Below are 10,067 nucleotides of genomic sequence, written 5' to 3' on the forward strand. Positions count from 1 at the left end.
GGGCTCAGCAAAGCCCAGCTCAGCGCAGGGCTCAGCCCAGCCCAACGTGGGGCTCAGCAGGGCCAAATGTGAGGCTCAGCAAAACCCAATGCGGGGCTCACACCCGGGCTGAGCACTTCCTGGACCTCTCAGCCACTTTCAGGGCTCCAGGGTGGGTGGTGTTTGGGTTTTTTGACACTTTTTACTACTTTAAAGCTCTTTTTCAATGACACCCAGGATCACTCGAGAGGGCAGTGCTGTGGGAATTGCTGTGGGAATTGCTGCCATGGGAAGCAGATCTCCTGCTCCAATCTCCTCTGAGGACCCACATAGCACGAAGACGATGAAAACGCTTCAAATCTTCCTCCACCCCTTCTCCCAGGACAGGATCCCGAGCTCATCCCATCCCACGTGGATTCCTTTGGAGCCACAGAGGTGGGTCAGGGATCAGCTCCTCACCTGCTGCTGGGAATTGTAGTCGAAGAGCCCCACGGTGGCCGCAGCCGAGTCCACGGGGACCTGAGTGCCGGAATAATCGAACTGCAGCGGCTCCATGCCCACGTGCTCCATGGCATCCAGGGGCACGCTCTGAGACTCCATGTTGGAGAAGTCCTCCACGGGCTTGGCCCCGTTGGTGCTGGCCAGCTGGGCCAGGCCCTCGGAGCCGTTCTGGTTGGGGCCCAGCAGATCCACCTCGCTGGCGGAGTTCTGGCAGTTCCCGGGCGTGCGGCTGCGCGGGGAGGGAAAACCACGTCAGGAAGCAGCACCAGGAACGCTCCAGCCCACCCCCAGACCCACCAGAACTGCCTGGAGGGGGGGTAAAAGAGGGGCAAAGAAATAAAGAGATGGTCTGAAATATCTCCCTGAGTTAATTCTAGGGAGAAATGGATGTGTTTAAAAAAATAAACAAAAAGTAAAACCAGGAACGCTCCACCCCAGCATCACAGCAGCACCACGCACCCAGACCCAGCAGCACTGCCTGGAGGTGGTGCAACAAAAGAGAGAAAAATAATGAGAGGGTCTGAAAGAGTTCCCTGAGTTAATTCTAAGGAGAAATTGATGTATTTTAAAAAATTCAAAATAAATAAAACCAGGAATGCTCCAGCCCAGCATCAGGCTCACCAGAACGGCCTGGAGGTGTTGGAGTAGAGTGGGGTAAATAAAAAAGATGGTCTGAAATAGTTCCCCGAGTTAATTCTAGGGAGAAATGGATGTATTTAAAAAATATGAACAAAAAGTAAAACCAGGAACGCTCCAGCCCAGCATCACAGCAGCACCACACACCCAGACCCAGCAGCACTGCCTGGAGGTGGTGCCATAAAGGAGAAGCTCCCTCAGCCTGCCCTGGCCATGGAGAGGCTCCAGTGACTCCAGGGGAGCCCAGCTGTCCTGGCAATGGCATGCCTGAGCACCTTCCCTTGGCAAGTGCTGGGTAATTCCTGCTTTGCTTCCATGCACAGTTTTCCCTTCCCCATGAAAATGTTTCCACCTCAACCCACGAGTTCTCACTTTTCCCCCTCAGATTCTCCCCCACCATGGCACTGCAGGGGAGGGAGTGAGAGCCTGGGGGGGGCTGAGGTTAGACCCCAATGCTGATTAATTATTAACTGATTAATTATGAACATACCTGAAGTCTTTGACGTCAGCATCGATCCCATTCTGAACAGGCAAACCATTGGATTTATCCATCACATCCCCCTCCTCCTTCAGATCTCCCAATTTATCTCCATCAAACGTGCCCTTGTTTTTCTTATCCCCTTTGTCATTCTCGTCACTCTCTGCATCCCTTGGCCCCTGGGCAAAAGAGACATTGTTTTAATAAGCTGAGTTTTCAGATCAATTTTCCCGTTACCCCGAGATGGTAACAAATCAAAGACACACGTCACAACAAAAGAAGTCACTTGCAAACATTAATTCCTACCAAAAAGTAGGTAAAAATGCAAAATATTCAATAATAATCAAAGAAATAAGGGAATTCGTTCTCACTCTTCCAAGAGGGCTTTCATCTATTCAGGTTTCCTCCATTTAGTAACTCAAGGTTTGTTTTTATAGGCTCTAAAAATCCCACCCCAAAATAATTTTAAAGAATTCTCTTTCTAGATGGGACTTAAGCACTTCCAAATCAACACCAGCAAATGCTGCAGGGGCATAAACTGAATTAGAGCCTCTCTGAAGTGCCTGGCTCAGTGTCAGAGACAGCTCTTGACTGGACAAGTGTTTGAAAATCACCTCAGTTTTGGGGGCATCAACAGTGAATTCCAAAACTTCACAGCCCATTTAAAAACACTCAAATAAATCATGCCTCAGTCACTGGCTCCTGTAATCCTGGAGCGAATTTCTTTGGGAGAAAAGGGGGGGGAAAAAAAGGAGGAAGAAAAGGATTTCTGTTGTGTGGAGCATGTCATGAGTGGCGCTACAGCTGCAGCGTTCCTGCCCTTCATGTCTGCGTTTTATTTCACTTGGGAGGAGAATAAAGGGCCATGATGCCTGGGGCAGTGTTTTGAACAACAAAAGGGAGAGGAAAAACAACATAATTTATGATAAAAACCAGCAAGGGGCATATAAACATATTTATCAGAGGCAGCTTTGGTGCTGTCACAGGGACAGACACCCAAACCCTGCCCTCGTCCCTGCTGGAGGCAGAAGTGCTCTGCACACAACGTTTGTGCCTCTGGCACCGAACCCTTTTCCCACTCTCTCTAACTGGAGGGAGGGATTTTTCCCCCTCATATTTAGAGAAAACAGAACTGTTCTGAAAGCAACAATCTTTTGATGCTGCTTCTGAAAGAGAATAAAATTGTGCTTCCTGAACATTACCTGGGAATGCCACCTGTAAATGCAGATTTGGAGCGATACTCCCCCAAGCAACGGGGTCTGCTCAGCCGTGACAGCGGGGTCACCACTGTCACCCTGACTGTGCTGAGGAGCAAATCCCTCCCTGACCCCCAACGTGGATAAATGGGCTCCTTGCCCTGAGCGCTCACATCCCAAAAATCCTCTCTGCTCGGCTCAGGGCTCCCCCAGGTTCTCAGGCACCGCCTAATGAGGGCCAGCAATCCCAGGAGGGATGAGGGAAGCTGCAAAGCAGCTCCCTGGAGAGCATCCAAAGGATGGTTTTCCACCATTTCTGGAGCCCTTCTCCCTGCTACAGGGCTGGGCTCGATGCCACCTCTCCCCACAGTCTGAAATTCGAGGCTGTGCTCCTTCCCCACCCCACAAAACACGTGGGAAACGACCTGCGTGGAAAGCAATGCCAGCTGTAAAACACATCCATCCAGCAAGCAGCAATGCCAGGGAAGGGGGTGTGAGAGCAATACATTTATTGGAGAGGGGGGTTATCCCAAAAAAATAGCGTAAGGAAAAGCCACAGGACAAGGATAACCACTGTGCCATGACAGCTCTCATCAGGTGAGGAGCGGGTCTGGAGCTGTGTCCCGCTTCTGGCACCATCACGCGGAGTTTTTGTTCTGAGGCAGCACCAAGGCAGCCAAGGCTCAGGGGAGGTGTTTGTGCAACCTTCTCCAAGGATTAGCCTGGATGGGGTGTTACTGCCGGGGGGCTTATCCAGGGAATCAGACAATGCCAGCACCTTCCCATCTCCCATCTTCCATCCTCCAAGTCAAGGCCAAAACCTGCCCTGCTTGGGGGAAGAGCTACACCGAGAGCAAAGCAAGAAAGCTCTGCCTTAGGAATGATCAACAAACGAACAAACCGAGCAGCAAAGGGAGAAAAGGACAGCAGGGGAACAGAAATGTGGGGATCAGGCACTTACAAATCCTCCTTTCCTTAGGCAGGAATCTCCAGGAGATGAGCTCAGCACATACTCCACCATGCTAACTCCGAGTCCTCCGCTCTCTGACCGCGGTGACAGCACCGAGTTGACTTCGCTGTTCACATGGAAGCCCTGCCCAGGTCTTCTCTGAACCATAATTGGCTGGGAAACAGAGTGATCTGGAACAGAAACATGGAAATTCTCACAAGCAGATCCAGCTATTCAAAGGAGGCAAATTAAATCATTCAATATGTACTCCCCAGGGGCTTGCTTGCACAAAAAAGTGCCAACTTTGTCACTCTGGTGATGTCCATTAGTAAAACCAGGATGGCTTTCTCATTTTTTAAATACTACAACGTGCAAATTTACAAGTGAGAGCTATGTTTAAAATCTAAAATCATGGAATTTCAGAAATTTAAGACTAATTAAAGGTTGCAATTAAAAAAACCAAGGTTTTAGTTTTTAGTTTTAGTAAAACTCTTGCATTAGTACAGTGATAAACAAGTTTTGGGTTGTCATCTAAAACGTGATCCTATGGCCTCTCCCTGCGTCCTCTGTCCCATCAGTTGTTGTGCTCATGTCATGATCAGAGAGTTGTTTTGGCTGCTCTTTCCTCAGGAAAAGGTTTCTGAGGAGTTCATTTCTTCCTCCTCATCCCCCAGTCCTCCTGCACCAGCCCCAGCCCTCTGCCATCCCTGAGGCTGTGAGGTCCAACCAGGACAGACTCGGGAGTCTCCAAATCCTTCTGGGCCCTGCAAAAACCCCTGGCTGGGCAGGAGGGAGTGACCCCAAGGAGGGAAGGGAAGGAATTCTCTGCTCCTGACAACAGCCAGGGAGTCAAAAATAACAGGCAGCAGGTCTGGGAATTGCCAGGGGATGACGGGACACGGAAGGGACATCAATATCCAAGGATACTGACACTGGAGCTTCCTCACAAAGCCGGCGGAAGTAATTCCATTCCCTGGCTAAACTTCCTTCCTTTCCCACCAGTGTGGCCACAGAGGGACGTGGACTGGGGGGATTTTGGGGGGAAACAGCTTCCAAAACCAGGGAAAAGGCAGGTTTACCGCAGCACTGCTGCCCAGCTCCGTGTTCCCGGGAGGGAAGGAAGGGCAGGCCTGCAGCTTGGAGCTGGGCTGGCTGTAAAGGCTCTAAAGCCACAGCTTCGAGACAGAGGAAAACCCCAAACCCGCGTGGGAGGCCTGCAGGGCATCCTGTGGGCACGGACGGAGCCGAGGCACGATCCAGGCTCCACCATCCCACGGAGGCCGGGTGGGCGCCGCGGGGATTTTGGGGAGCAGAGACCTCGGGTGCTGCTCCCTTCTTTTGGGTGAGCCAAGGGAAACTTCCCAGACACTCAGGGCCACTGTGAGCGGTGGGATTAGCGGGAATCAGCAAAGGGAGGGCTGGGAAGGGCTGGGACTCCTGGAGATGTGGGATGAGCCTGGCCGGGGGTGTCACCGCGAGGAGAAAGTCCCACCCTCAGCTGTTCCCAAAGCCTGGCTCAGCCTTAATCCCCCTCAGCTCCAGGCTGGACTAACAAAGCCAGGCACAAGGTGCTCCTGAGGGCTGGGACGGGCCAGGAGCTCCCCAAAATCCCCCCAGGGCCCAGACTGACCCACGCAGGCACATTTGGAGAAGCTCTGTCCCCTTTCCATGGCCATTTTTCAATGGGAGTAATAAAAAAAAGGCCTTATCACTGTCTCAAAGACTTCAATTTAAAAATGGGTATTCTCAGCAGGAAAAACCCCGCCCAACAGAGGGGCTGCTGTGAATCCCATTTCCTGGGAGCTGTAAATCCCATTTCCTGGGAGCTGGAGGTTTTGGGACCTGCAGCAGACACCCAGGAGTGCTTCAGGAGCAGATTCATTACACGCAGAAGCCAAGGACAGAACAAATCAAAGGTCAGCATTTCAATCCCAGCACTTGCAGGGGATTTTTTGCCGTTTACCTAAAACCAGCCTGAATATTCTCCCCCAAAGTTCAAAATTAGGGACAGTCTCTGAGCCAAGAACAAAATCCTTGGCAGATAAAATTCAATACTAATTCAAAACCTCGGGTTTTTTTCTTTTTAAATTGAATGTTGCTCTCCCCTCGAGTCCAAAAGCAGGGACAGTCTCTGATGCAAGAACAAAATCCTTGGCAGATTTAACTCAACACTCATTCAGAACATTATTTTATTTGTTTTTAACTAATGCTGGCTTTTGGTTGGTTGGTTTAGTACTGAAAAAATAAAGGGGTTTCTTTTTTTATTCACCTTGTTCTCCAATATCTTTGTGCAAACTTTCAGTTAATCCATCCCAAGACAGAAAACACATCAGAAGCTGAAATTTTAAGGGCAATTTAAGATTTTTAAGCACATAAACACAAATTTACACATATTCCCATTGGACAGTGTTCAGACACCTACGGATATCTTAATTTTATCACAAAGCAATGTGAGGTTTTCTGTTTGGCTTTTTTTTCATTATAGAATCCAGGTGGGTTTTTAAATCTTTTCAAAGCTGTGTCATCCAGGCTGGCCAGCGACTTTAAGTAAATAAATTGCACATTTCTGTATTCAACCTCAACTAAATTAAGGAAATAATTGAGCTACCTGATGTTCCCCAAGCACTGTCTCTCCACTGATCTCCCAGAAATATCCCTTTTGGTCCATCTTTGCTGGAATCATCAGATTCCCAAAACTTTTTACCCGGCAACAGCTGCTGCAATTAAAAAAAAAAACAAACAACAAAACAGAAAAAAAAGAAAAAAAGAACAAAACAAAGCAAAGCATGATTAAAATAAGTACAAAATGCAAACAGAAACCATAAGCATCTCCCTTCTATCAGGCATCAATCATTAAACACAACTGATATAATCCAAATATTGATATACTCCGGGGTGGAAGCTGAGGGAACAATTCCATCTCCCCACTCCTGATTTTCCTCCCAGCTCCAGGAACCCCCCACACGTCAGGCACTCACACAGCTGACACCCTCCAGCCTCTCTGCACTCGCCAGGGAAGGGAAAGGAGGAGGCAAAGATCGTGATCCAAACGTTCTCCTGAGCCCACCTGGGAGCTCCCAGCACCAACTCCTGCCTCCCCATCCCAGCTGCTGCTGGAGGGACAGAGAAGCTCAGGAGATGGATGGAGGGATGGCAGGAGCTCCCAGCTCTCCTGCTCCAGGGGCTGCTTGGGAACCGATGGGAGGGAGCGGCTCTGGGCCAGCAGCGGCCACGTGCGGGGACTGCACGAGCGGGAGAAGCTCCCTGGGAATGGGACGGAGCCAGCCCAGGGCTGGGAGAGCCCAGGGGTGACTGCTCTGGAGGCTGAGATGGCAGAGAGAACAATTCCCGTTCATTTGGGGGTTTTGGGAACAGCTTCAGCAGGAAACACCTCCCAGTGGCATCTCCAAGGGGATAATACTCCAGTAAATCCTCTGGGTGGGATGGATGGAATTCACAGGGGGAACCACAGCACATCCACAGCAAATTAACCCAGAAATGAGCCTTGCCTCACGTTGGGATAACACTCAAGGAACTGAAGATGAAAAGTACTCGAATCTGCCTGGAATTACCATGGAACAAACGGGAATCATCAGATCCGGGGATCCCTCCTCGCTGTCAGGAGTGGGGCTAAGTCCTGATCAATATCAGCTTCAACACCCTGATACCAACTTCAATATCTTGATTTGATATCAACTTCAATACCCTGATTGAGATCAAATTCAATATCCTGGCTGATACCAACTCCTGCTGTAACTCCAGCAGCAGATGTGCGAATTTAAGGCTGAACCTGAGGAGTCCATCAGCTGCTGGGGAAGCAGGAGTAACTGATTTCACAGCTCTCAGGGCTGCTTTAAAGCACAATCAGAACAGTTGTGCTCTCCATTTCCTCCCCAACTCTACAAAGATCTGTTTGTTTACAAAATCAATCACTTTTCAGGCTGATTTCAGACAGGATTTCTCCTCGCACCCTCAACACGGCGTAGGCTGCTCGAGATTCTCCCACTGCAGGATGAAAGCAGGGACCTTGCACCGTGCTCCCCTTTATGCAATCCCAAAATAACTCCAAATGGAAGGACAGGAGACTCCCATGAGCAACAATCATCTCCAAATGCAGATGAACCTGTTCCTCCATCTGCACCGGCAGGGAGGTGAAAGCCAAGCCATCCCTCTCCAGGATTTATAAACATAAACACACATCAGGTGTCTTGCAAATTTTTTTTTAAGCTTCTGTCATTCCCATATTTCTTCAAATGCAGATTTTTTTCCTGCTGCTGCTGCCACAGTGCAGAAATAACAACTCTCCTCGTGGCACTGCAAGGAGTTTTGAACAGAAAGCAGCACAAACTGATTCAACTGAATTCTAGCTGCAATTAAACACTTCCCATTTCCTCTGACAACACCTCAAAACGCAGGACACAAAGTGTTCTGCAGCCACAGCTCCAACCACAGAATCCTGGAATGGCTTGGGTTGGAAGGGGCCTTAAATCCCACCCAGTGCCACCCCTGCCATGGGCAGGGACACCTCCCACTGTGCCAGGCTGCTCCAGCCCCAATGTCCAGCCTGGCCTTGGGCACTGCCAGGGATCCAGGGGCAGCCCCAGCTGCTCTGGGCACCCTGTGCCAGGGCCTGCCCACCCTCACAGTAGAAATAAAGGATGGGAGGGGTATGGGCTTGCAGGACAGAGACAGGAAAGATGGAGCAGAATAGAACATTAAAAATTCCAAAATTTTCTTTTCATGGATAAAGGAGAGGGATTCTTACAAGGGATTCAGGGCCAGGACCCAGGCAATGGCTTCCCAGTGCCAGAGGGCAGGGCTGGATGGGATCTTGGGCAGGAATTGTTCCCTGGCAGGGTGGGCAGGGGCTGGCATGGAATTGCCAGAGCAGCTGGGGCTGCCCCTGGATCCCTGGCAGTGCCCAAGGCCAGGCTGGACATTGGGGCTGGAGCAGCCTGGCACAGTGGGAGGTGTCCCTGGGGTGGCACTGGATGAGCTTTGGGGTCCCTTCCCACCCAAACCACTCTGGGGTTCTCTCAGACCTGCAGCAGCTGCAGCACACCCGGCTCTGTTACAGCACTTCCCTGCTGGAGGGGGATCTGAAGCTCTTCAGCCCTTCCCTGTTTTCTGCTGCTCTACCCCTTTCCTAAGGAAAACCAAACCTTTACCAACAGGATCCTGCAGAACTGCACCCCAAAACCTTCTGGATTTTGCAGTGAATCACAGCCAAGTGTCACAAAACATTTTCAGTCTCACTGTCTCCTGCACACCCTCCTGCTCCCGCACAAACCACCCCAGCTCTGTCCCCTCCAGTTTCATCTTCCCCCTCCTGTTTAATCTTTCCCCACCAGAAGCATCAAATTTCCACCTGGAAGTTCTGTCCCAACAGCAGAAACAAACAGAAGAGAGATGTTTACCTCACATGGAGATTCCAGATCTATTCACAGCTATCAGGGAAACCCCAAAGCCAATATTAACAGAGGCTAACGGGGGGCTTTGTTCTGTCAAGTGCTGCTCCAAGCAGTACAGAGGGTTAGCAGGCAGCAAGCATCTGCACTGAATTATGCAACAGGCTGCCAAGACAATGGATTTTTCCTCAGGGAAAGTTGTCAGTTGCAATGGAGAGGAAAAAAAAAGGTGCTTTAAGTGACTCTCATCCAGTTCTGCAGGTTGGAAATTTAAAAAGAACAAGCAGTGGTTTAGAACGAGAATCGTTTATTCATTCCATGGTTTTTATTAAAATTGACCCTATCCAGTATGAAAATAATCCTGCTAAGCCCTCTTACAGAGGACTTACGAGTTAGGCCAATATTCAATTTAGCAGAGCAGGGAGGAGGGGAGGACTTGCACATCATCAACAAAAGCAGTTCTTCCAGCAGCCAGGGCACAGAGATCCCACTGAGATGGGATTATGAATTAGACAAATTAAGAAAACTGATCGCCCTCAGACAAGGCAAATATTAAGATAAAAGCAGCCATCTGTGCAGTGCAGAAGTGGGTTTCTCTGCAGCAACAGGTAGGGAAGGCAGAGCGGGTATTTACAGGTCCGGCTCAGCTTTACAAGGCCGGAGATGTTATCGGCCCTCGGGAGCAAGCAGGGCAGGGAGGGCAGCACGGCCAGCCCTGCCCCACCCCACAGCTCACAGCTCCGGGCACAGAACAAAGGGAGGAGAGCACTGGCAATGGCTGACCATTCCCTGTGCTCCCCTTCAGGTCTGCTCCCGGCCCCTGAGCCTTCCTGATGCGCCAGGGGAGCTGCTGTGGCAGCATCACCACCCCGGCCCCACTGCTCCCATCTCCATCCTGGCCCCTCTCCCTCCCATCCTGA

The 10,067-nt window shown here is 50.3% G+C and overlaps 1 protein-coding gene across 7 annotated transcripts in view; it reads right to left on the reverse strand.

Moving 5' to 3' along the window:
• The window catches only part of PUM1 (pumilio RNA binding family member 1), a 63,530-nt gene that overhangs the window by 29,548 nt on the left and 23,915 nt on the right, over nt 1–10,067 (reverse strand). For 5 of the 7 annotated variants that reach the window (XM_042021944.1, XM_042021947.1, XM_042021945.1 and 2 more), the window contains exons 4-7: nt 6,348–6,456; nt 3,752–3,930; nt 1,607–1,773; nt 439–709 (exon numbers count right to left, since the gene is read on the reverse strand). In XM_042021944.1, the coding sequence (XP_041877878.1) occupies nt 439–709; nt 1,607–1,773; nt 3,752–3,930; nt 6,348–6,456 (726 nt within the window). The remainder of the gene's footprint in view (nt 1–438; nt 710–1,606; nt 1,774–3,751; nt 3,931–6,347; nt 6,457–10,067) is intronic. The other 2 variants (XM_042021949.1, XM_042021943.1) reach the window with 1 other exon arrangement.

Source organism: Corvus kubaryi, unplaced genomic scaffold, assembly GCF_017639235.1.
Source record: "Corvus kubaryi isolate FWS band 111438036 unplaced genomic scaffold, C.kubaryi_AGA036_p1.0 37179, whole genome shotgun sequence".
NCBI classification, from domain to species: domain Eukaryota; kingdom Metazoa; phylum Chordata; class Aves; order Passeriformes; family Corvidae; genus Corvus; species Corvus kubaryi.